Below are 26,948 nucleotides of genomic sequence, written 5' to 3' on the forward strand. Positions count from 1 at the left end.
GTCACATATATACGTGTAGTGGTAAGCGTTGATGTTTAGTGCCCATGCCCCATATAATCCCACCCCACCCCTCCCTCCTTCACCACCACCCCAAATCCACCCACGCCCATCAAACATTAAAATTGCTGCTGAACAACTCCCTTAGAACATATGACATGATACTTAGCCAAACGAGAGAAAGGCAGATCTGGAGGTAACCCTGCTTCCGGAGAGGTGGACATGCAGATAGGCATCGATTTGGCGGTAACGTAGGTTGCGGGAAGAAAGACATGTATCGATTTGGTGGTAACGTAGATTGCGGGAAGAAAGGCAGGTATCGATTTGGCGGTAACGTAGGTTGCGGGAAGAAAGACAGGTATCGATTTGGCGGTTACGTAAGTTGCGGGGAGAAAGGCAGGTATCTATCTGGCGGTAACGTAGGTTGCGGGGAGAAAGGCAGGTATCTATCTGGCGGTAACGTAGGTTGCGGGGAGAAAGGCAGGTATCTATCTGGCGGTAACGTAAGTTGCGGGGAGAAAGGCAGGTATCTATCTGGCGGTAACGTAGGTTGCGGGGAGAAAGGCAGGTATCTATCTGGCGGTAACGTAGGTTACGGAGTGAAAGTCAGTTATCGGGGAGGTGAAGAAAGGATAGTTTACTTTCGTATAAGTGGTGAATGTCTCTAGAACATGTATAGGTGCAACAGCTGCAACAGCTGCAACAGCTGCAACAACTCGAATGCAGCCACCTCCACCTTGAAAGCTCAGCATGAGTCTGTTACATAATAATAAAAAAGAAATAGATAAAAGTTGACCAGCTCTGGAATGGGCATTTGCGGTTATGTTCGGGCTGTTTGGTTTATTACGTTCTCCTAACGCATTTCCCACGGAACTGAGGGATTGTGTTGGCCAATTATTAGGATACCCTTAAATGTCTCCAATCTTTCAACTTGGCTGCAATTAGTCGGTTTTTAGTTTAATGACCCCCGAAGATCAGAGATCGGGTGGTCAGGCGGGCAAACTTGGTAAACACACATCATCGTATCCCAGTTGCGCAGATCCATGCTGATGCTGTTGATCACTGGATTGACTCGACTATACTTACAAACCGCTGGAGTATTGCTGGGTGTGGTGTTAAACAACCATCCAGCCAACCAGTCAACTTCAAGTCAGCAAAGGAAGGCTCGGTATGTTTAATCTTCCTAAACATGCGCTTTATTAAAGGTCACATGCAACCAAAAAATCAAACATAATTAAAACACATTTATCACTTATTCATGACGTATAATATACAATGCTGTTTTAAAAAAACCCAAATAAACACAATTATAAGCGTACAATCGCGATTCAAAAGTGCAATATTTTGTACTTGGGCTTACTTCCCCCGAAACGAAGCCCTCGGTAGACCGAACCCAGTCATAACGGGTGGATATGCACTCAAGTGTAACGACGGCTCCCGATTGGCTGGTTCATTTACTGATATGCTGTGGGTTCATTGTGTGTACAGAAAGATGATCTGTTTGATGGGCATTTTAGAAGTAGAGCCAGTTACAAGAAAGTAAGATTCTTTATGGATAACAACTTCTTTTTGTGTACTTGATGCGTCGTTTCAGTATGGATCCATATACTGTTGTCAAACAAAATCATATACACGAAAAGAAGTCGTTATCCATGAAGAATGTATACAGAGATGTTGGGTTTTGAAAATACATGTTCTCTGAATTTGCGCTCGATCCAATAAAAAAAATCACGTCAGTAGAGATGGTAAACTACTGCGTGGCTGGAATCTGTCATTCGTCCAAGTACAAAGCAGGACTTGAAGCTGACAAGAGTTTGCACCAGTTTCCGTCAGATCCAGTCATCCGAAAAAAATGAATGTAGATTGTTTGCAACCCACAGACATAAAAACATGTCATGTGTATCACACGTGCCTAATTACAAAATGTGGCAGACACGGGACTCGGGTGCACGAGTCATAAATCAACTTATTTTCTTTATGTCGTATAGTCTGATGGGTGTTAAGTTCAAATTGCACGTGGTCAATGATTGAAGCTGTGTATTGCCTGTTGTCTTTAGCAGACAGGCAGACAGACATATGTATAAACCAGACACTGAGCTTTCTCTGTTACGTAACGAGTAGATTATTTACTTGTTTGTGTACACAACCAAGATTAGACTACTGCTCATGACCTCACACGCTGGGCATGCGTACTGTTTCAAGCTCTACGAACCTATTCACTGCGCATGCGTTATGGACGCAGCGCAGCACAGCTGTTGAAACCAGTTTTCCCCCCAGCGCTGGGGGGAATTTAGTGAAACGTTTGAACTCCGATTTCGCGGGCTTTTTTTTCATCGCGTTTTTTTCAACTTTGTAGATTGAATTGGCATTTTTTATGATTTGTTTCGGTAAATGCATACCGGAAGGTACCACAATCTGCAAAGTTGTGTTTTACGTTGCATGTGACCTTTAACAAATCCTTACCGTCGCGTGATGCTGGTTTACTGTAAATCCACGTGAGAGGTTGTTTTCACATTTGAATATAGTTTTTGTTACAATTGTGCTGTCGTATGATTTGAAACTATCTGTAAACTTTGTTTGTCACTATTTGGGTAGGGTAAGTCAACGTCGGTGTATAAATCTCAGTGACCAGCCTGGCAGAGTTCTAACATCATGCCGTATATATATGCCATGCCGAAACTAAAACAGCAGACAATTTGGATGAAATCGGCTGCTCAATTCAGAACCTTAACGATTCTCATGACATACCTAAATTAGGACTTATGTTTTTGCTCCACTTTTTAAGCTATGTGTTGTGCACGTGACTGAAATCGAATTGAAATCGAAAGCTGTACCTAAGCTGTATCAGATCAGGACATTGTTATTACGCTTGTGACGCAATGACTTTTGGGCATCCATTCCATACGTTTGTGCTTACTTCAAGCACGCTTGTGGAAGGCATGAAACCCGGAACTTTCCCGTTTCAAAGTTAACTTGGGGCGGTCGGGTAGCCAAGCGGTTAAAGCGTTCCCTCGTCACGCTGAAGACCCGGGTTCGATTCCCAACATGGGTGCAAAACTACGGCGTAAAACTACGCTCAAACACTCAAAGTTTAGTGAACAGAACGCTTTCTGATGCTTTTCCAACTATTTTCAAGAACAGACAGTGGACTGAGAAGACCCTTTAAACGGCCACTTACTGTGAATAAAGCACGGTGCATGACATTATGGCACATACTGTTGTGTAACAGTAAAATCTTATCAGACCCTTAAAATTAACCGCACGGCTTTACTGCTCGTAATCTGTACATTGATTGTCTCCTAGTTTTTGCGAATTTATTGAGTTTTCGCTGATCCGCATTTTATGGATTCGTACTGTCCGAACAGCACCTGTGAAGATCTAGGTTACTTAATGGTCTAACGGGATCAGTTTGCTTAACTCCCTGACATGGCTTGTGTTGGCTATCGTATTTCAACACTGTAGGTCGATGCTGGCGATGTCGATCACAGAATTGTCTGATCCAGGTTCGAATATTTACAGATCGTTGACATAGATAGCTGTTGAAATGTTGAATGTGGTGTAAACGAACAAACAAACAAAACAAAGTTCTTAATATATCAAGCAACGCATTTCTGCTGAAACCATTTTTATGGAGTCTACAGATAATAAAACAGTGCGGCAAAAAAAAAAAAACACCCAAAAAAACCCCAAACAAAACAAAACAAAAACAAACAAACAAAAAAAACTACTACCTACGGCATTGCTAGTACTTTGACTCGCGGTATCGACAACAGAATCCCTCAAATTGTGAGTTCGTCTTTCTCGGGACTATCCCATTTTCAAAAGTGTTGTTCCGGCCACCAGTTCGGAATTGACAAGATTCATTCCCTTGGGACAGATAATATGAAGTCCATCCGTAACCCGTTCGTTCTCAGATCCAGAAAAGCAGTTGAAGGCGGCAAATATCCCACAATCCTCAGTGCATTCGTCGAGTCGTCGAAGAGGCGAGTTTGGTACACACATGTGCGTCCGCCGAATGAACGTACCGTGTGACAATTCCACTGCATGCTCAGTCCCCTATTGAGTGCAAATGGACTCTTCCGTTGCGACTGCCTAATACCGCCATGCTCATGCAGATTTTCATACCTTTGGTTAACATGAGTTAAATGCAGTTGTACTTGGCAAACAAAATTTCAAATCATGCACCGTTCTCGAATTATGTTTTAAATAACACATGAACACTTGAAATGCTATTTTGTTGCTTTATTTGACTATTTGACACGGGCATATCGATTTCAGAATGAACGTATTGTTCAACTGAAATTTATTCACATAAAACTGAATTATGATTATTATGCTAAAAAAGCGCAATCAGATGAAGAACAGAAAGAGAATACTGAAATACTGAATACAATTGTACTGAAATATACCAAGGTTGTAACCATTTGTCTCATTTCGAAAGCCAAGCTGGAGCTGACATAGCAACTGCGACATTGATTACACTTGTTGCGGGGCTTAACCATGTATGTGCACGCGTGTTCAGAATAATGACTTCTGACCCTCATAAACTGGGCGGGGGCGTGTCTGGTCACGCATCATGTACATCCCGCAAAAGTTCACCTATGCAAAGGTTATAGTTCAAGGTCGTTCACTGAACAGGGCAGCACGAGTGGAGCAGAGCGATCGCGTGGTAGGGGAATCCCCTTGGATTAGAAACGCTGGAAAAACCCAGACTCCCTTCGATACACTTCGTTTTTATCAATTTGCTGCTTCAAATATCCACATCAAGAGTACATACAATTATATTTGCTTGCTTAAATATACAAATAAAGGCTAAAATGTGTTTTCATGCTTTAATCTGATCGAGATCATATGGTATTTCCCAGTTATTCTGTCGATATCACTGTCGACCTCGATGGACAATACCCACGCGTTCGGTGTAATAAGAATTATGATCTGTAAATCATTTTATTTTTAACACAAGTGAATTTCCCTTGATTTCTTTATTGATTTGTCGTGTTTTACATGAGTTTTTGATAATTTTTGAGACAAAACTTATATTCTCACTGAGCTAGAGGTTACTTAACAAGGGAATTCCCCAGAAAATTTCCCTCCGTTGCTGCGTGGGTGAGGGTGTTCAGGGATGGGCTTTCAGGAGCGATACATTCAGTATGGAGACTAGGCAGTGAGGTAATGTATTTCACGGCCATGCCAACTTCGGATCTGTCCTTGGTAATACACGTTAAATTTGACTGCATGCCACAGTGTGATCTATATATAGATGAATAGATGACGTCATTACCTGACGCGAAAGTAAGACGGCCATGTTTCCGCACTTCGACACTCAAACACCTATTTTTGACAGGTTTAACATTCGAGATATAGTTTATTTAAGCATTTATAAAGTATCTTTAGAAGCAAGTTTATTTGTAAGCAATTTTATAAACAGCATATTTTTATGTGGGGCAAGGAAATGATATAGTATTTGTAGTTAATTGAACAGGAATATGGGAGTGATACCTGTGCAATAACTATCATAAAAACTACTCTCTTTAGCCTGAACGTACACATACGTTCAGTGTGGTCAGTGATTTGAACTGCAGTACAAGAGTTGTTGTAGTTCGGACTGACATAAAAGTATCGATAGAATAACTAAATATCTGGGGCGCGGAAGGATTTCATGATACAGGCCACCAAAAGAAATCATTGTATACGTGTCAACCGACATATAGACGACTCTCGCCTAATATATCGTAGAAGGAAACAGACCACAAGGGGATCAGTAGTTGGAATAAATTCATGAAACCTGTCGTTTTGCATCAGACACCCTCAATTTTATTTTTTGAAGATCAATATCGGTTTTTGAAAAATATACGCAGAACATATTTCAACTGGGCGGTTTTAATAATTTTATTCTCTAGGTGTCATGTGTACATCTCAGGATTAAGTGATCCATATGGCATTTTAAAACGATCGAGAATCGATAAAGACTTGAAAACTCTGGTTTTCTAACCACAGATGTGTTGCATTTATTTATGAAATCACTCACGCATTCTAAACGTATGGACATAGGAAACACAAAGACTGATACATATGTGTGTACGTACATGAACACATGCACGTGCATTAACACATGCACGTAGATGAACACATAAGACACACAATCACTGATACATATGTTTCATGAATGTATGTAGAGGAATTTTCATATACATATACTCACATACATGTTACAACCTCTGCCTAATATGCATACAAAAAATCACAAACGCAGTGACTGATAAACAAGAATAATTTGTAAATACAAACATTTACATATATATATATATATATACACACACACACACACACACACACACATATACATACATATACATATATACATATATCTATCTATCTATCTATCTATCTCTCTCTCTCTATATATATATATATCTTCGACACTCATACGCATTTATCTGTTGTATGTAAATACTAGCAAAGGTATCCTCACTACTTTTAGAATAACGTGGCATTGTAAAATTTCTTTGAATAGGTGCATTGAATCAACATAGGACTGATCATATTGATCACAAAGGGTTCTGTTCATGTTATTAATGTGCACGTAGATATGAGGGCATGCTAATCTATCCTGTGTTCCCAACACCACTCGTAAATGAGGAAATACTCCAGGGCGGTGACCCAGCACGAACACCCTCTCAACTCACAACAACCACCGGTTATCAGAATGATAATGCCAGGTGTTTTTTAATATGTACAGATTATCAGTGTATTACTCCTGGAGACGTCTAGACCTCTTCAAAACCCTAAGGATATTCTACTTTCGTTTTGAACCAATACAAAATGGCTGACCTGTTACTGTTTACAGACTGAAATTTGACAATTAAGATTGATCAGATGAAATGTGAATTTAGGAAAAACAAATACAGTTTTTTTTGTAATGCTGAAACCGAGGTGAATTACCAGTTTGAGATGCTCACGTGGTGGTATCGTCTAAAGAAATCGTATTAGTTTGAAGGACATGCAGATCCGGGTGAAGAGGTCGACTTGTTCAGGAAGCCGTAATGACCCGGATGTGAAATTATTCGTAGCCGTGTAATGATATAATGTCATAATATTGTAATATTATTTTGAAGATAGTTGGGTCTGTGACGCGGGTCTAGTTTTGTGGAGTTGGCAGGTTATTGGAATTCATGTTGTTACCACAATACATGCTGCAATGACATGTAACGGTGTTGAAAATATCAATTACGTGCGAGTGGCGGGTATTATGAAATGTATTGAATTGGTGAAGCACTCTCTGGTTGTTGTTGGTCTGGGTATTAACGGTGCACTGATATTGGTGTTGAGGTGGAGATGGTAAAAGTGGGGATGGAGATGAAGTTGAAAGCTTAAGTTGATGCACACGATCGGGTCGTAAGTCATGGCCAAATGTGGGTGTTGAGTGAGTGAGTGAGTGAGTTTAGTTTACGCCGCACTCAGTAATATTCCAGCTATATGGTGGCGGTCTGTAAATAATCATGTCTGAAAAGAAAATCCAGTGACCAACAGCATGAGGATCGATCTTCTCAATTGAGAACCCATGATATGAGTCAACCAAGTCAGCGAGCCGGACCATCCGATCCCGTTAATCGCCTCTTACGACAAACGTAGTCGCCTTTTATAGCAAGCAAAGGCGGGTGCCGCGATGTGATTAGGCACCGATTGTGATGTTAAAGGTGGGTGCTGGGATGTGACAAGGGACCGACTGTGATGTTAATCTGGATGTTGGCATGTGACTGGGGACCGATTCTGATGATACAGGTGGGCGTTGGGATGTGAGTAGGGACAGATTGTGATGTTACAGGTGAGTGTTGGGATGTGACTAAGGGACCGATTTTTATGTTAAAGATGGGTGTTGGGTTGTGGGTAAGGACCGATTGTGATGTTAAAGGTGGGTGTTGGGATGTGAGTAGTGACCGATTGTGATGTTAAAGGTGGGTGTTGGGATGTGACCAAGGGACCGATTGTGATGTTAAAGATGGGTGTTGGGATGTGACAAGGGACCGATTCTGATGTATAGGTGGGTGTTGGAATGTCAGTAGGGACAGATGTGGTGTTGAAGGTGGGTTTTGAGATGTGACTAGTGACGATTCTGATGTTACAGGTGGGTGTTGGGATGTGACTAAGGGACCGATTTTTATGTTAAAGATGGGTGTTGGGAAGTGAGTAGGGACCGACTGTGATGTTAAAGGTGGGTGTTGGGATGTGAGTAGGGACCGATTGTGATGTTACAGGTGGGTGTTGGGATGTGAGTAGTGACGGATTGTGATGTTTAAGGCTGGTGTTGATCTTTAAGGTCTTTTAGGTTGGTGTTGGGCTGACTGAGGGGTTGATTGTAGAGTTGAATACATGTGTTAAGATGCGAATAGACAGCAACTAGGATGTTAAAGTTAGCTGTTAGAATGTGACTAGGGAAGTTTTACCACTCCTAGCAATCAGTGTGTGAAAGTGCCATGTAATCTGAATCAATGAACAAAGGATGGAGCACCGTTGACCACGCCAATTACAAATCCGCGTTGTGTCTCAAGCATACTAACAAATATCCGCCTTACAAGGTAGAAGAGAAACGGCCATCACATGTATAGCTGTTATAGTGCTTCCAAGTAGGCGACATACTCCCCTCTGTCTTACATATACATAAATAATCTTCCTTTGATGGTCACTTCACTTTCGAATGTTCACATTTGCGAAGGTACTTGGCTTGACCGATGTCAGTGTAAAAGTAATGTGCGAACCAAGGCAGTAGTGCTTGATGCGAGTCGTTGCTTACTCAGTGTAAACAAATCATTAGTTGTAGCGCTTGCAAACTCTTAAATCAGTACTATGTAGCCTTGGCGTTACGACAGTTACAACATTCCGACTGTTGCAAGTTATTACTAAAGTAGCTTTGGCGTTACGACAGTTACAACACTCCGACTGTTGCAAGTTATTGCTAAAGTAGCCTTGGCGTTACGACAGTTACAACACTCCGATTGTTGCAAGTTATTGCTAAAGTAGCCTTGGCTTTAAGACAGTTACAGACTCGTGAAGGTCCCGGGGTAGAATAGGCCTTCAGCAACCCATGCTTGCCATAAAAGGCGACTGTGCTTGTCGTAAGAGGCGCCTAACGGGATTGGATGGTCAGGCTCGCTGACTTGGTTGACGCATGTCATCGGTTCCCAATTGCGCAGATCGATGCTCATGTTGTTGATCACTGGATTGTGTGGTCCAGACTCGATTATTTACAGACCGCCGCCAAATAGCTGTAATATTGCTGAGTGCGGCGTAAAACTAAACTCACTCACGACAGTTACAACACCTTGACTGCTGCAAGTTATTGCTAAAGTAGCTTTGGCGTTACGACAGTTACAACACTCTGACTGTTGCAAGTTATTGCTAAAGTAGCCTTGGCGTTACGTCAGTTACAACACTCCGACTGTTGCAAGTTATTGCTAAAGTAGCCTTGGCGTTACGTCAGTTACAACACTACGACTGTTGCAGGTTATTGCTAAAGTAGACTTGGCGTTACAACAGTTACAACACTCCGACTGTTGCAAGTTATTGCTACAGTAGCCTTGGCAGTTACGACAGTAACAACACCCTGACAGTTGAAAATTATTGCTAAAGTAGCCTTGGAGTAACGGCAGTTACGAGACTCCGACCGTTGCAAGTCTGTGCTAAAGTTTTTTGAGGTTGACAGTTACAACACTCCGACTGTTGCAAGTTATTGCTAAAGTAGCCTTGGCGTTACGTCAGTTACAACACTCCGACTGTTGCAAGTTATTGCTAAAGTAGCCTTGGCGTTACGACAGTTACAACACTCCGACTGTTGCAGGTTATTGCTACAGTAGCCTTGGCGTTACAACAGTTACAACACTCCGACTGTTGCAAGTTATTGCTAAAGTAGCCTTGGCAGTTACGACAGTTACAACACCCTGACAGTTGAAAATTATTGCTACAGTAGCCTTGGAGTAACGGCAGTTACGAGACTCCGACCGTTGCAAGTCTGTGCTAAAGTTTTTTGAGGTTGACAGTTACAACACTCCGACTGTTGCAAGTTATTGCTAAAGTAGCCTTGGCGTTACGTCAGTTACAACACTCCGACTGTTGCAAGTTATTGCTAAAGTAGCCTTGGCGTTACGTCAGTTACAACACCCTGACAGTTGAAAATTATTGCTACAGTAGCCTTGGAGTAACGGCAGTTACGAGACTCCGACCGTTGCAAGTCTGTGCTAAAGTTTTTTGAGGTTGACAGTTACAACACTCTGACTGTTGCAAGTTATTGCTAAAGTAGCCTTGGCGTTACGTCAGTTACAACACCCTGACAGTTGAAAATTATTGCTACAGTAGCCTTGGAGTAACGGCAGTTACGAGACTCCGACCGTTGCAAGTCTGTGCTAAAGTTTTTTGAGGTTGACAGTTACAACACTCCGACTGATGTAAGTTATTGCTAAAGTAGCCTTGGCGTTACAACAGTTACAACACTCCGACTGTTGCAAGTTATTGCTAAAGTAGCCTTGGCGTTACGACAGATGCAAACACTCCGACTGTTGCAAGTCGTTGTTAAAGTAGTGTGGGGTTACTGCAGATAAGACACTCGGACTGTTGCAAGTCGTTGTTAAAGTAGTGTGGGGTTACTGCAGATAAGACACTCCGACTGTTGCAAGTCGTTGTTAAAGTAGTGTGGGGTTACTGCAGATAAGACACTCGGACTGTTGCAAGCCTGTGTTAAAGTAATCTAGTGTTACTACAGATAAGATTCTCCGAATGTGGCAAGTCTGTGTGAAAGTAGTGTGGCGTTACTACAGATAAGACTCTTTGGCTGTTGCAAGTCTGTGTGAAAGTAGTCTGGTGTTACTACAGATAGGACTCTCTGGCTGTTGCAAGTCTGTGTGAAAGTAGTCTGGTGTTACCTAGAACTACATTTACCAGTTCCCACCAAAGGTACTCTGCCCATTGTAAAAGCGACATTACAGCAGCATATTAACTCTCCCCGGTTATCCACCAAACATGTTGAAAGACCCAGTGACTTATTTTGGCCACGCGTCATCTGAGCTGCCAATCAGCAGTGAACCTCCGTGTCTAAAAATAGAATGACGTGGCACATTCAATTCACAACGCAATACGGTCACAAGTCCATACATATTGCAGTTTCCTGTATTTTCCTGGATGGGTTTCAAATTTCTTCAGGTAAAATCTCCGACTGATGAAGAAACGTGTTTAACACCAAAATATATCCAAAAATGTATGCATGCGATCGAAACATGAAAGGGCATGTTTTATGAGTTTCTTGTGTCGGTCTGATGTGTGACTTTGAAGAGAGATTCTTGCAACAAACTTTGATGCAAGACATTAACAAAACAGTTATATTCGAGTTATTGGTACAGCAATGTAATGCTAACATTTGTGTTCGAGAATGTTAGTGTTTAATAACAGACGGGAACTGTACTCACTGTCACAACACGTTTATAAAAATCTCCGCCAGGTTAGTACCCTCCCACAGGGGCGAGAGGTAGGTGTATAGTAGACAGCTGTGATGATGATCATGTACGCCATCAACATGATGATGATGATGATGATGATGATGATAATAGTACCACGATGGTCATGTACACCATCACAAATATCTAATGCAGTTGATGTATGAAATTTGTTTTCAGGTCTGAAGATCCGTTCCGGCAGGGCAACCTGTGAAGGAAGGCATGATAGACACGAGCCTGCGCGCAAGGTCTCACAGTCCAAACACATTCAGGAACCCCGAGGTACACTATGTTAATATTTCTACAGTTTTAGTGAGTTTACTGAACTTCGCTAAAATGTTTGTTTATTTTAATGAAATTATACAACAATGAAGTGTTACAAGTCAGTTTGTAGGAACCAGGAACAAAACGTCAAGTCTCACAAACGTTTCAAGTCTCGTTTTTCTTCGTAAAAGTTGTCGAGAACAACGAAATGTATCAAAAGATCACGTCCTTCTACATAAATTGTAACTACCTCATTTGTCTTGTGGATGGCACATCAGCGTTCGGGTAGGCAGGTCAGTTCGCTTTATATCAGCAGGATTAAAATCTTACTCACCTCGTCTGGCTTTCAGCATGAAATAGAACCAGGAGTGACCAGCACAGTATTTCAGTCTAATTCTATAGAACCGACATACACATACGAAAGTCGAAAGTGTTCCACCACACGTCGAGGTACTGATTAGAGATCGAGGTGGCTGACTTCAGGTTTGAAGCACAGGCAATCAGGTGGGGGTAAGAAAGCCTGCAGGAGCAGGCTGTGGGGGGCGACGCCGTGATATTGCTGGAATATTGCTAAAAGCGGCGTAAAAGTAAACTCACTCACTCACCCCCAGTAAAGTTATAAGCGCAGGAAATTTCCGGCTTGGAGCTGACACGTCGTTATATGTCTTGGAATACTTAATCACACACGTGCTCATTATACTTATCATTCCTTTCAGCAACGGGGAAGAGATGGAAGCATCCCTCCTGAACGTCTCCTATACTCTTCTGATGACAGAAATCGAGCATCCTGCTCTGGTGAAAGGATTATTCACCTGATAAAGCTCATCGACATTACACGTATGTTGGAAGGGGATGATGACATCGATGATGAAATTGCTCAGTCATCTCAATCAGTTCCAACCTTGCCCAGTCTACCAGAGTTTGACAAGATTTTATCTGACGACGTTCCCAGGCGTCGTCGACGATCAAGATCTCCAAAGAAGGTGCAAAAAGCAGCTTCTGGGTCTAAATCTGTACATAAAGTTAAGAAACAACGGCCACTTCTCCCCAAACCAGCGGAGACAATAACCTCATCCTCAACTAGTCACTCTCCCTCCATCTTTCAAACTGAATCTTTAGATGTATTTGACATATCTGATTTTGAAATCGCGTCACTAACATCAATATCAATACCTCATGAACTTTCGGAACTTTATGGTGAGTTTCCGGAACCACAGCCAAGCACAAGTCTACAAGATGTAAATGTTTTCAGAGCAGGGAAAGAGTCAAAACCAGAGCAAGAGGAAGAGCCACGCCCAAGTAGCTCAAGCTACAGCAGGGACAGTCTCAGTGACATTCCTCTTATATTGGACCTCGCTTCCTTATCCTCAGAGCCATCCCCTGTGTTTGAGCGAACTGTAGATGAGGCTATTAAGGGTTTTGTAAACAGAGAAAAACAGGAAGAAAGTCAAAAGCCTGGCCCAAGCACCTCAATCTTGAGCAAGAAGAGACCCAGTGACATACCCCTTACTTTTGACGTCTCTTCATCCGAGGCAGAGGCATCCCCTGTGTTTGAGCGAACTTTAGATGAGTTTGTTAAGGGTTTTGTAAACAGAGAAAAACAGGAAGAAAGTCAAAAGCCTGGCCCAAGCACCTCAATCTTGAGCAAGAAGAGACCCAGTGACATACCCCTTACTTTTGACGTCTCTTCATCCGAGGCAGAGGCATCCCCTGTGTTTGAGCGAACTTTAGATGAGTTTGTTAAGGGTTTTGTAAACAGAGAAAAACAGGAAGAAAGTCAAAAGCCTGGCCCAAGCACCTCAATCTTGAGCAAGAAGAGACCCAGTGACATACCCCTTACTTTTGACGTCTCTTCATCCGAGGCAGAGGCATCCCCTGGATTAGGGAGGACATCGGATGAGGTCGTGAAGGTTTTCGTATACGGGGAAGACCAAGAAGTAAAGCAAGCAGCTGTTGAATCTGAAAAATCACAGTCTGTTTTGCCGTTGATTAAAGAAGAACTGAGGACCAGGATTCAACTGAAACGACTTATATCCGGGGATGGAGACACAGAACCCGATATCAGAAAGCCTTATCAGGTGAATTACTGTTCCATAACACTTCTCTCCAAATTTACAGGTGAAGTCGCTCGTCTCCTCCTTTGAATGTGTCACTGCGCATAACGTCACAGCACCACTCTCTACACATCACTAAAAGCATAGCTTTGGAATCACACCACCCTATCGGATACTTGATCCCTTATCATAGTATCAACATTAAACGATTTTCAGGTAAACTTTGTGATATGAATGAGGTGCACTGATCACCTGCTTTCCAGTATGCTTTTCATACACAGTCATCTGAAATGATTTTCGCCTTTAATTCACAGGAAAGTCGTCACTTTTCGTCACTGTTTGTCATACGTAGTTTTGACAGAGATTTAAATCAGTATATTGCTTGGGTGTTTCGTGGAACAGATAACTAAATAAACTGAAGGGATAAAGATGTAGCTGAAACAATTGTGTGGAGAAGATAATTGCTTGTACGCCTCTTACCACAAACATAGTCACCTTTTATGGCAAGCATGGTTTGCTGTAGGCCTGTTCTACCACGGACCTTCACGGGTCGACACGTGTATGGACAGAGGGTATATTACTGGGCATCACTAAAGATAGCCAATGTCTCTTTGAAGCGTGTGCACGACAGACACAAACGTTTGTTTTCAAGGAAAATGATGAAATTTATCACGAATTCTGGGTAATAAGTTTTGCGCTAGTTGTGGTCTTACTCTTGCATCTTTTATCCTCCAATACCTACAATGGAACAACAGCAACAACAGGATCAAACCATGTAAACTCACACTTGCTTGTGAAAACAGGTAAGTATAGAACTGGAATGGTTTCAACACTTATAGCTCTAGATCTCAAGACCTTTTATGCGATTCCCACTGCGTATGCTGCTAGCTTTGACGGTATTTGTGTGTGACAATTTAAACTGAGAGTCGATCACGTAAAGGATATAAACGCAAAGACGAACACACATAGATGTGAAAGAAATCCGAGCGGAAACGTTAGTAATGAAAAAGCGAGACAATGAAAATATGCTTCATATACATTTATCATTATATACATTAGGTGTACATGATTGTCCTGACATGAATCCTGACATGAGATTGCCCTGAATCACATGGTAATGTTATCTCCGGGAGTGGAATCATCCTTTCAATAAAAGCAAATGCCCTATAATTGCTAACATAGCAGACATGTAAATGTGCTGGCCCTGTAGGGAAAGCTGGAATTATGCGAGGGGCGCTCATGAAAGATTTCCCCTGACCCACTTCTGGTTGGAACTTCATGTGAGTGATGTCTGTGGGTCGTGTGACAATTTCTGACATTGTACTATGAAAGCTGTTTCCTTCACAAGTTTTATACTGAAGTCAGGTTTGACAATGAAGCCATTCGAGTACCGAACAGTGATCCAAGGTTTTGTACTTGAGAGATCGCACACCAAAAGAGACCTTTGGTGAAAGAAAGCAACCTATGAGATGATGCCACACCGTATGACAGAGTTAAACAGTGGTATCGCCAGTTTAAATGTTTTCGGAAAACTGTGGAAACTGCCTATTCCTAATCTACCTCATTCAGCCATTTACGAAGACACTGTCCGTGAAGTGGAGAATGCCATGTTAGAAGATCGCCGCTTTACTTCTTGCCAGTTTGCCCATGATGATAGTTGCATAAAACTAAGGGAGAAGTGTGTAAATCTTGGTGGGTGGGGTGTAGAGAAGGACTGATAAGTATGCCAAGTTTCGTTCCACTAAGTCCCTTGCAAGTGGGTCAGGGGAAAACATTACTGAATGCCCGTAGGGATGTGTATCACGTATGTGTGGTACATGGATAAAGAAAATTTACAAAATAATTAGCAGGAGTATATTACCTTGGCAAATGTGGTTATGTACGTATACCGATTGTTCTGTTGACTGCAAATGGGAATACACATTTCTTCTAAATCACAAATTGTTGCAAGAACCTTTCTGTTTCAGCTGCAAATAAAACCAGATTATCACGTGGCACGTGATCGGTTTATTAGATGTTTGGTTTGGATCTGTGCGAACTAATATTGCATTTATTGACAAGGTTTGCAGTAATGTGGCAAGCGATCATTTACTGGACAGACATCAACATTTCATGAACTTTGGTTCGTTTCTGGTTTTCACGCGACACAGGATTGTAGATCGGATATTCATTTCACATACCCTCGTGCAAAGACGATTTTCTTTCAGTTGTCCTCTGTGTGTGCATCAACGAAAAACGATTGCAAAGATGTTGCATTACGGCAAAAACGTTGTGGCTACGTTTTGGATAGTAATATCTTTGCTACAGTAATCATGTTTATGGACAACATACGTTTTCAGACACTATCTCGGAGTTGAAATCCGAAAATCCCTATTTTAAACCTCAATCTCAATCTCATCTATATTGTCCAGCCTCTAGATGTACCTTACGTACCAACAAGGTCATGACCTGACCGATTACGATTAGTGGACAATCAATCATATTATTGATTGTAAACTGTCTCTCTAGAGATATTCTTGAATAGAGTTTTCCTGTATTCTCAAGCAGTTAATTGTTGACATTTTGAAACTCCCAGCAAGCATTATCATTTTTTCATGAAACACGAGTGAGACAAACTGCTGCTGACTGGAGACAATACTGTTCGCTTAACCATCAATATAATGACATCACATTTGCAGTTGCACAGTCAAGAATGTAATACGTTTACAGTATTGAAATGTCAGTACGAATTTCACTTGTGAAGATTTTTTATTAAGTATTAGAAATATTCATATGATAATTGTACTTGTAGGCTTCTATATTTCAGACAATAAGCATATAGTCCTACCACCTCCTTACATGATCTCACTTGGAACTCTTCTGTTAAAACGTTATTAGATGACTTTAGATGAACTGAAAAAGCGTGAGAGAAAGAAGGAACAAAACAGGAGGGCCGCTCTGCGTTCAAGACAGAAACAGACAAATCAAGAGAGCGAGATCATACAGGTAGATATCGGCACTGTACAATTTAGTTCTTTATCAGCTCTCCGAGTGGTGATTCTGAATTAGGGTAGTTTATTGCCGGATTTAGACGTTTTAATTCATTGGGTCAACAGGGCACGGCGTCTTTTCGTTGCGCAGTGTCTATTTCAGAGTGTATATACAGTAGTCTTATTGCTAAGTATTGTAATATTGCCCATTCGGACCTTAAACAAGAACAACTAACATATTTTTTCTGCGTTGTGAATTAAATGTTACCTTTCATCATGAATCTCAGCTAGTAAAGGACAAAGATGTGCAGTGAGACGAAGAATAAGTACTATCAATATTTTTTGCTCTCTCATTACAGTAGCATTTTCAATTTTCATCGACATCCAGATTGTAGTTTAATAGGGTCTTGGAGCTGATGGATTTGAACCTTCAGTTATGCTAAGGTTAGGGAACGTAGTTAAAAGGGATCTGTTATAGTAATTAAAAAATAATCGAACTCTAATCTTAAACTTGCCCATCCGTCTGCCTTGGCACTCATTCAGATTTTCTTTGAATCCATTCCTTCAACAGAGACACAGAGATCAGGTCTTACAGAATGAAAAACTGGAAAAAGAAATAGAAGAATTGAAAAAGGAACGTCACCGCCTGATCAAGTATCTTGAGCGTCATTTCAGTACTGGATGCGAGCTGCCCCGTTTCGCCACAGATCTGGTTAAGCTCCGAAATATCCTCAATGGGTGACATCAACAACAACATTTCTGGTGTCTCAAGCAAATAATTTGCTAAAGTCTTTACATTCAAATCCAACAATGTCCGCAAATACTGTGTCGCTATGTTTTCATGTTTTTCACATAAATGTCTGAATTATGAGTCTTCGCTTCACATTTTGTGTGTACTTTGAGTAATAACACAGACATTTATGAAACAGGAGACACACATACATTTTACACTTGTAATGCTATGGAACTGTACTAAGGAATTAGTGTTCTGAAGAAACCATTGATATATATTTGATAGTTTAATGATGACAAAAGCCTCATGACCCAGTAATGAGCTCTTATCTTAAAATATATGTTTTGTCTGGTCTGAGTGCAGAACAGAATGCCATTCTCAGGGATAACGGTATGAATTGATTTTCACCAATTTTATAAACAGACAACGAAGCATGTTCCCAATGAAGCCGACTTGGATTCTGAAAGGTTCAAGAGATCAGAAGACAAGGATAAAGAGGGAGGTGAAACTAGAGCTCAGTCTCTAGTTACTTTATCCTGCAGCTGCGACTTCCAATTCTTCAGCTACACCAGATACCGGATTGAAGGGCAGTTTTAATGGGCTGTCTAGGTTCACGACAACACCAACAGAAGAGGACCACCAGAAGGAAAAACAGATGGTTCCTGAGATCAGTCGTGAGGAGGACTGACAATTTACTTTTCCGGGACTGGGAGGGTATCCAACATGAAAGACTTTTAGGCATGGGAACAAATTATTTACTAGTCATTTCATTCCAGATTATGAAATGTTCAGCCCCTTAACTTCTCCTTGGTATATATGCCATACTTATAATGTTGCAATTATTCGTCAAACGATGACTATAAGACTGTGTATTTCAATGAGTTTATTTCAATGAGTATGTAGATACATGATCTGCAGGTGTTTCAAGGATTGTCTTCTCAAGACTGTTGGTTACAGTCTGCCGTCGTATGACGTCGTGTGTCGATGGCAAAAGAGGCTTACTTTTAATGCAGTTCTGGGTTCCCTTTTTGCAAACACATGGTGTCAGTAAGTTCCAAAATCAATTCATATTGTTTTCAACACACTTTTGGACCCGTGAAGATTGGGTTAGAAATGATATAAGTAACTCTTAAGAGGCGACTAACGGGATCGGGTAGTCAGAACCGCTGACCTGGTGGACACATGTCATCGTATCCCATTTGCGTAGATCGATGCTCATGCTGTTGACCACTGGATACTCTGTCCAGACTCGATTATTTACAGAACGCCGTCATATAGCTGGAGTATTGCTGAGCGTGGTGTAGAACTAAACTCGCTCTGTCAATACACATTTGCCTTTAGAGCAAGTGGAATCTGCTTCGTGTGATAAGGATCTGTATCAAATAAGCCTTTGTTACTCACAATAACAAAGGCCACGGTAAGTGTTAGTGTTTCTTTCGGCCATACACTGCTTGTCCAAATGCTTGTTTCAAATTCCTTTTAACAAGAAACATCATGATAGCTTGGCAATAGCTAGTTTTAGAGGAAAGCTTCTGGTTCGTTTTGGACATAGCTCCAGTAGCATCCAGGCTGGTACCTTGGATGATGTGGATGTGGGTCGTCTTCTTGTATTGTTTGGTATTGGGATGTATATGAGAACTCGTCAATGACTCTTTATATAATCTATGTAATAGTTTATTGGTGATTTTGTCGACGTCTTCGATGGAAACAGTAACTTCATGTAAAACACATGATAGAAACATTATCGCATATAAACCATAACATAGTAAAAGCCTTTCATGCAATTTGTCTTCACAAACATGTTTCTTATATATTACACAATTAGAGATATACAATCAAATATTACACTTTTAAAAGTATATGATTCAATATAATTCTGTAGTGACGTTTTTAAACTTATCTTGTGTAACGTGTTGCCATTAGAGTAAGCAGTATTAGTCGATCCATGTTACGAAGACAATATTCGAATCACTTTGTCGACATGAAGGTTATATGTCCCGAATGGGTGCCGTGTGAGAAGTGTATTATGTGACAAGTACAGTGTATCATCCTCATCCTCCTCCTGATCCTCCTCCTCCTCCTCCTCCTCCTCCTCCTCCACCTCCTCATCATCTAACACACGTATTGTTGCTGATGTTCTATAAATCCCTTTTCTCCTCCGTTCCTGTACGATGTAGTAACACTGGCACTTTTATTTTGTAATCAGGTAATATCATTTGAGTCTCCAAATATAAAGACATGCGTTGTTATGGCAGCGAGAGTAAACAGAGGAACTATGTTGTATTGGTAAATGCCATTTCTTGATGTTTGTTCATTGTTTTGTGTATGTTCTTTGATTTTACATACATTACTGTGTGAGTCCAGTTAAGGAAAATTTAGGAAAGTTTTTGAATTGACGATGGATTGTCATTATTGTTGTCATATCTTAAGTTTTTTAGCTACAAATTCATTAACGTCATTTGTTTTTTTACAGACCGACTGATTCAACAAACATGATCTCGAACGGGGAATATGTGTAAAAGCAGGGTGGATAGTGAAAATCATAAGACAGAACAGTAAATTCTCGATTTAGAACTCATTATAATAGTCTAATTAATGCTTTTGTTTTACTTCAGATACTTATTATGCTAATATTTCTATAGTGCTACTTCTTCTTTTCTTGGTAACATATTATTTACAGAAATAAATTTCAACAGTATTGCAAAATTTTATTTTATTCACAATAAAAGAATAATTCTTATTGAGCTATTAGTGAGGTTCAGGAAGAAAGGGATGGACTTTGAAATAATAACTGATGTCTAGTTGTTCGTGGTATGTGGTAGGAGGGGTGATAATACCACTCTTCAATGTTCTTCTACCGGCCATAGGATAGATAATGGACGTGTGGACAGTGGTGGTAAATGCAACATCATATTTGGTTTTCTGGTTTAGCACTGTTTGTTTTTTTGGTTTCAAATTGACAACATCCTAACGTGTAATATCTGGTTCTGTGAGAAAAAAAATAGCAAAGTGTTCTACCGAGTTGTTTTCATAAAAGATTAGGACCACAGGAGGCAGGTTTGTGGGTGGTTATTGCAAGGTTACGTGTTACATTTCTTGTCTTAAAATAAGTTGTGTCATAGGAATGGATTTAAGGTCTTGTCTGGATCGCTCGGAAGAAAATCTTTTCAATATTTGCATGATCAACACAGCTTCGAATTACCGTAATCCACATACACAACATCTTTATCAAACGGTTGTTACATCTCACGTCATTACGAATTACCATAATCCACATACACAACCTATTTCTCAAACGGCTGTTTTATCCCACAAGTATATATGCATATGTGCCATGTTGTACCCAATGAATACCCTTTAAGTAAGTAGTAAGTAGACCCTCACTGGATGGATTGGCATAAAGAGTTCATTTATGACGTTGAGGTTTAATCTTCAGCACGTGCCAGGTCTTTTTAGCATTGTCTTTCTTGATTTCTTAACTTAAGCAAAATAATCGAGTTTCGTTTATATGCTTGGAATGGTAACCTTTTGTGAGACACTATCACGTAGCAACTCCAGTGTGCCTTCCAATATCTCACGTCATTACGCGTGATCTTACCAAAGTTAACGGTCGTCATCGGATCTAACCGTCATGATATTTTGCTTGAATACTGCTAAACGCGGCGTAACACTAAACTCACTCGTTTCGGATCTGATAAACTTAAAAAAACATTGTTTTTTCACTTTCACCTTGTTCAGATTATGAAGTTCAGTTATCTGATCCCATACTGGTATTCCCCTTCGTGGTTTGTGCTGCAAAGGAGGCGGCTGAGAAGCCTCAGTAGTAAAGCGTCCCTCGTCATGCCGAAGACCCAGTTTCGAATCCCCACAATGTGAAGCCCCTTTCTGGTGCCCCCGCCATGATATTGCTGAAATATTAGCGGCATAAAACTAAACTAAAATCACTCACCATTGCTGGAATATCACTAAGAACCATATTCACTCACTAACTCAAGACATTTAACACCATTTTCTGTGTTCCGAGTTCAGAATGGACGTTACATTATACAGCTCGGAAGTGACTTCATTGCGATGTATGTATTCTGACATTGTGATAAGATATCCCGACGTCATTTAAATGGGATTTTACACAACGTTGTTGTAACATGACCTTTATTGTTAAACCGGTTTTAGGGCACGACCCGGACCTCGTTATTCCAATATCTCCATGTATCCAGATTTTGTAATGCTGGGATTTTGTTAAATTTCACTTTCACAACAATATAACTGATTGTGAACGTTGACATTTAGCATTCATAGGCGGTATGACGAGATCGTATGGGAACGGATGTAGGCGAGGACGTCGTCGACTGCTAATGTACAAGATCATTAAGGGGCTCACTAAAATTGTTGATTCACTTTCATCACTAAAATAATCATTACGTGATTGCTTGTACATTAAAGTTTTGTTGTTTATCATTGAGATAAGAACATTTTTTTTCAGGAAAATGTGGAATTTGTATGAGATTTTGAATTTGTGTAAAAATGTCTGTTTTTCTTGAAGGAGGTGTTGTAAAATAGGGCAAAGTATTTGTTGATAATGTGACTCAGACGAGGTATATTCTATTTTTGTAAAGTAATGAGCGAATGGCTGTTTATATAGCTTGCGATGTTTTTTATTAGCTTTGATTCCACTATGTCTGATTTGTTTGTGTGTTTGTGTGTTTGTGTTAGATTTATGTCAGCCGCTATATAATCACCAGAACTGTCGAATAAACTAGTTATCATTCTGATTGTTGGACCGCGAAAAAACAAAGAAACTAAGAAAGTGACGAAGTGAGAAGAAAATAGACTTTTTTACATTAATTCTCATGACTACTTCGAAACTGACGCTTGCTAAATATTTGTAATGTCCTTTTAATCATATACCATTAAAGCAAAGCAGGGGATATTGGTTTTGCTGTTAAATGATAAAATACAAATGATTAAGCCAAGGAGGAAACAGATGATGAAGAGAAATTAAGGAAAAATGTGGAAATGGAAATGTTTCATTTGTATGGATATAAATTACTTTTGCTCATATGCATAGGCATTGGCAAGTGGTGGGCCCGCAAAATTAAATAGCCCCTACTTTTTGGAATGATATATAAGACATATGGTCATCGTTTATACTTACCATAGTTCACTGTACAGTCAACTTTCTAATGTCGGAATCCTTGCTTTTACAATCTTTGATATTTTAGAGAATGTATCTTCATACACTTATATCGCACTGGATATTAAACTGTTGATTTACTTCCTGATTAGCGGGATGTCGGTGTGAGTTATGTCATTGTTCACAGGATGTTTTTTTGCGAAATACATGGTGAATGGTAGAACAATAGAATCAGTATATACAAGAAATAAAACAGATATGTGCATTATAGGCCTTTATTTACGTGAGACAGACACCCAGAGATCTGTAAATCACTGAGGGGCTCTGCTCATTCTAAAGTTGGTCTATACATTGTGATGGATTTCATTGTCTGATTGATTGATTGTCTGATTGATTGATTGATTGATTGGTTGATTGATCCCACAACTTTCGAAGGCATAATCATTCAATCGGTTCAATTCGATTTTGAACCGGTCGGGAGAAAAAGCCAAATCGTTTTAAAAAGCTGATGCTTGATATGATTTAGAACTCTTTTAGCTTGTGTCTAACCTAACTCGACCTCCTCAAATATTTTCACAGGGGTGTAACCTATCGCATTTGCATCAAGACCGTAGGTCATATTTACACCCGTAATGAGGAACTTTGGACTCAAGAGGTTGTTGGCTGTGGGTTTCTTTTCACATGCCCTCCGTCATCGAGTGTAATATCTTAGTTATAAATACCTAGGGTCAAATCGGTGTCCCAGTTTCGTCCATTCAAATACACATATGTATTGGGAAATATTGTGGAAAGTGATACGAGGCAGAAAGATGGTGGTGTTGCATCCAAAACGAATTTATGGTGACGGGTTGTTCCAGGGTATGTATTATAAAAGTATGGAGACATATTACCCTTGATACTAGAGGATGGGTTTAAGAACACCCACAGCTGATGTCATTGTACCGAGGTTCCATGCTGAGGCACATGGGTGTCATTGACTAATATATAAGTGGTGAGGTATATTTCAAAAGGGAGGTACCTGAACTTCAGATGAACGGTCCATGACTATTTATTATGATAGGAAGGAGATTGCATACCCTGTACAATCTCTGCAATACAGTCCACCCTGTATATAATGCCATGATTTTGCCAGAACGGATTTCCTGCGGGTATAATACCCTGGGTGCGATTGTACAAAACAACCTCAACGCTAAGGCTGCTGTATGTCAGTGTTAAAGTACTGGAGTTTAAGTTACCTCCGCGCTAAGTTCGCTTCGTACAACGGCACCTGGTTATAATGCCAACTGTGTAGTTGAAGACACAGGTGAAGACTGGGTATTCCTTTGCTATGACGATTTATATTTTGTTAAAATGGGTCAATGTTTTAGCTTGTGACTGAAAACTGAATAGCCCGAGTTTTATCATGGGTTCAGTAGCATGTTTAAGTATGTTGAGTCAACTACCAAATACATGATTGGTCTGAGATATTAAAATGCTCCCCAATTTGAGAAATTCGTTTCCCAAGCATTGTTCTTTTACATATATACTAACCACCAAAAGACTCAGTTTATGTATGTATGTATGTATGTGTGTGTGTGTGTGTGTGTGTGTGTGTGTGTGTGTGTGTGTGTGTGTGTTTACTTCGAAGATGAATTTCTCCACTAACTTGGAGGAACCAGCTGCAAACTTATGTAGATGAACTGCACGAGGTGCCATGCATCAAATTGCTGAAACACATGTGCAGGTATCATGCATGTGAACAGCTGCGTTTTGGTGTGAAGTTTTGATAAACAATCACCAATATTACTGATTTTCCTCATTTATTGAACTCATGACAGTAAGTTTTTCAACGTTGCGAATTTGGTTTACAGTGCACCGTAAAACAGTACCTTTAAAGAACATTTTGTAAAATCTAGATTAGGACAGCTGACTGAAGGAAGTGGCTATATATGCTAGTATCTCTGAACGTTTCACGGCTATTGTATAAGCAATATCTCTGTTTCTTAACAACAGATGTAATTCCACATTATGAAATATTCTTTGTGAATATCGATATATTTGAAACAATTGTTGTAATCCGATGGTATATAGTGATGTGATATAGTGGTATTACGGCTTCATACGGTCAATCAAATGAAGTGAATTCCGGCTATACCGAACTCAAACGCACGTCTAAGTCTTGTTCGTTGTAACAGTAGTTCGTTCTGCATATTTCGAATAGACTCTACATCAAGTAGTCATAACTCGTCATAACCGCCAATTCGTTATAAGCTTCTTCGTCATTAATGAAGAATACTGTATGTTCTAATAATCAAAATGGTTAACTTTGGGGATTTGGACATGACATCCCCAGTATCTGATTGCAACACATGAATACTATGGGGATTGATTGGTCAGTTTCTCTGACTTGGCTGAATGTTGATTGTATGGCATCATAACCCAGCGTTGTCGGAGACGGAGACCATTGCTAATATACTGCTCTAATCTAGAGAAAAGCACATTTATAATATTCTTATTACGAACCGTATCGAATTGTTTTGAGCTTCGAGTTCGATATAATGTTGTAACTAACTGCAGCAGGAATGTTGCGTTAAGCCAGTGTCACTCGACTATGTATTGTATTGTTTCCAGTGGGGTTGACAAGGAAGGCCTTTCCATTTTAGACTGAATTGTGTCATTGCGTTTCCATGTATGTGATATTATGTTCTAGCTTCCCTTTGCCGTCCTCTAACGCATATCAGCTGACTTCCTGAAGGCACATGTATTATGGTTTTGTTAATTTTATCAAATTCGGTCTTTCTTGTTTCATTAAAACTGTGTATTTACAGAATTCTGTCTTTACCATTCATTACGCATTCACGGCAAATCTGTTGCTGGTATTTCAATATGTTAGGGGGCGGTGGGGTACCCTAGTGGTTAAAGCGTTCGCTGGTACATTGCAAGGGAAGCGGCGTAAAAGCATACACTCTTAATAACTAATGGGATTATGAGAAACATGAAATCTCTATTTACATGCTATCTAAACATCAGTGATAAAACCTGTTTGTCGTCATTGTATGATATAAGAGCAGGTTTTGGCTTAACTTTGCATAGATATTCACTGGACATGTCGCACTACCGCTCTAACTTTGTCAGCTAAATGGACTGTGAAAGAAACAATGACATAAATTTGCGAAAGAGTAGTAAACTTCTTACATCCGCTTTATTAAACTTCTTGAACAGTACTGAGGAGAGTATATCTACCGATAATAAAATATTCAAACGCACCTTCGCCTTCTCAGCATGTAATTTGTTTGGTACAATTGTTACAATATTTAATATATTAGTGAATTGCGCCTCTATTAAAGGTAATTCTTAGGTTTTCAAACAATAAGAATGATTGACTTGACCCGACCTGAATCAACACAGGAAGTCGTTAGTATCGTCTGTTCGACCGTTTTCTACCGGCTGTTGTTTCATTCAGCCTCGGAGTATTGTTTCTTTAAGCATGCCCCAGTTGTATTCTACATAAAGCATGTATGTAACTAAATTGACGGGGTACCAAATGCCCCAATGCCTCAAAAGCAAATCTGAAAGCATTTAATTGGGCTGTTTGTTTTCCCCTGATGTGTGGGTTTTAAGGAGCCTGAAGTCTTCATAAGATTAAGAAAAGTGCATGTATGCTTACCATTGAATATGTAGAACACCAAAGCAGAAGAATACCCAGTCCTAGGAAACAAATTATATTTGGTGTTCAGAGAACAATAGCTGTGAAAAATATATGAATGAATCACTTAAAATCAGTGATGACACTAGGTGCTTGCGAACAGAGAATATTAGGTTCCGATAATCCACCGAAAGGAATTCCTTGTAGGGAAGGGCGCGATGTGCATGAAGGGTAAGACAGTGTTCAATATATCACTGATAATAGTGATGACACCAGGTGTCCGCAAAAAAGGTGATCATGTCCTACGATAGTAGGTCGAGGGTCATGCTGTTGATCACTGGGTTGTCTGGTCCAGACTCGATTATTTAAACATCTAACCACTTACCTGGAATATTGCTGAGTGTTGTGTTAAACAACAAACGAAAAATTCGAAACTGGGGTAAATATTATTTGATGCGCACATAAAATATGTATTTGCTAAAGGCTGCCGCGAAGGTGGATGATAGTTTTATTAGTATCTCAGCTTTGACCAGCATGTATCGTTGTAACAGGGAGGAGTCTCAGTATACTTTTGGGATTTTGTGGTTGTGCTTACAGTTCACCATCTGTTTATTTTTTTTATTTAATTAGTATCAATCTATTTCAAGCTGCCGGGAATACAGTCGTCACTACACTGAATACAAGCAGTCGCA

General features: G+C 40.2%; 1 protein-coding gene across 2 annotated transcripts; it reads left to right on the plus strand.

Moving 5' to 3' along the window:
- Positions 1 to 5,060: 5,060 nt before the first annotated feature.
- On the plus strand, positions 5,061 to 17,635 carry LOC137284449 (transcription initiation factor TFIID subunit 3-like). 2 transcript variants are annotated; one of them, XM_067816255.1, is made up of 5 exons: positions 5,061 to 5,166; positions 11,658 to 11,759; positions 12,458 to 13,819; positions 16,673 to 16,780; positions 17,336 to 17,635. In XM_067816255.1, exons 2-5 carry the CDS (start codon positions 11,700 to 11,702, stop codon positions 17,504 to 17,506), a joined length of 1,701 nt encoding a protein of 566 aa, XP_067672356.1. In that variant the 5' UTR covers positions 5,061 to 5,166; positions 11,658 to 11,699; the 3' UTR covers positions 17,507 to 17,635. The 2 variants fall into 2 exon arrangements, with proteins under 2 accessions (XP_067672356.1, XP_067672357.1); XM_067816256.1 differs by lacking the exon at positions 5,061 to 5,166 and adding an exon at positions 11,127 to 11,187.
- The last annotated feature ends 9,313 nt before the right edge of the window (positions 17,636 to 26,948 follow it).

This window comes from Haliotis asinina, chromosome 5 (genome assembly GCF_037392515.1).
Source record: "Haliotis asinina isolate JCU_RB_2024 chromosome 5, JCU_Hal_asi_v2, whole genome shotgun sequence".
Taxonomy (NCBI): domain Eukaryota; kingdom Metazoa; phylum Mollusca; class Gastropoda; order Lepetellida; family Haliotidae; genus Haliotis; species Haliotis asinina.

Coding starts and splice junctions, on each gene's coding strand:
- LOC137284449 (XM_067816255.1), top strand. CDS start 11,700: ATGATAGACACGAGCCTGCGCGCAAGGTCTCACAGTCCAAACACATTC. Junction 11,760..12,457: donor ACACATTCAGGAACCCCGAG/GTACACTATGTT, acceptor CATTCCTTTCAG/CAACGGGGAAGAGATGGAAG. Junction 16,781..17,335: donor AAGAGAGCGAGATCATACAG/GTAGATATCGGC, acceptor TTCCTTCAACAG/AGACACAGAGATCAGGTCTT.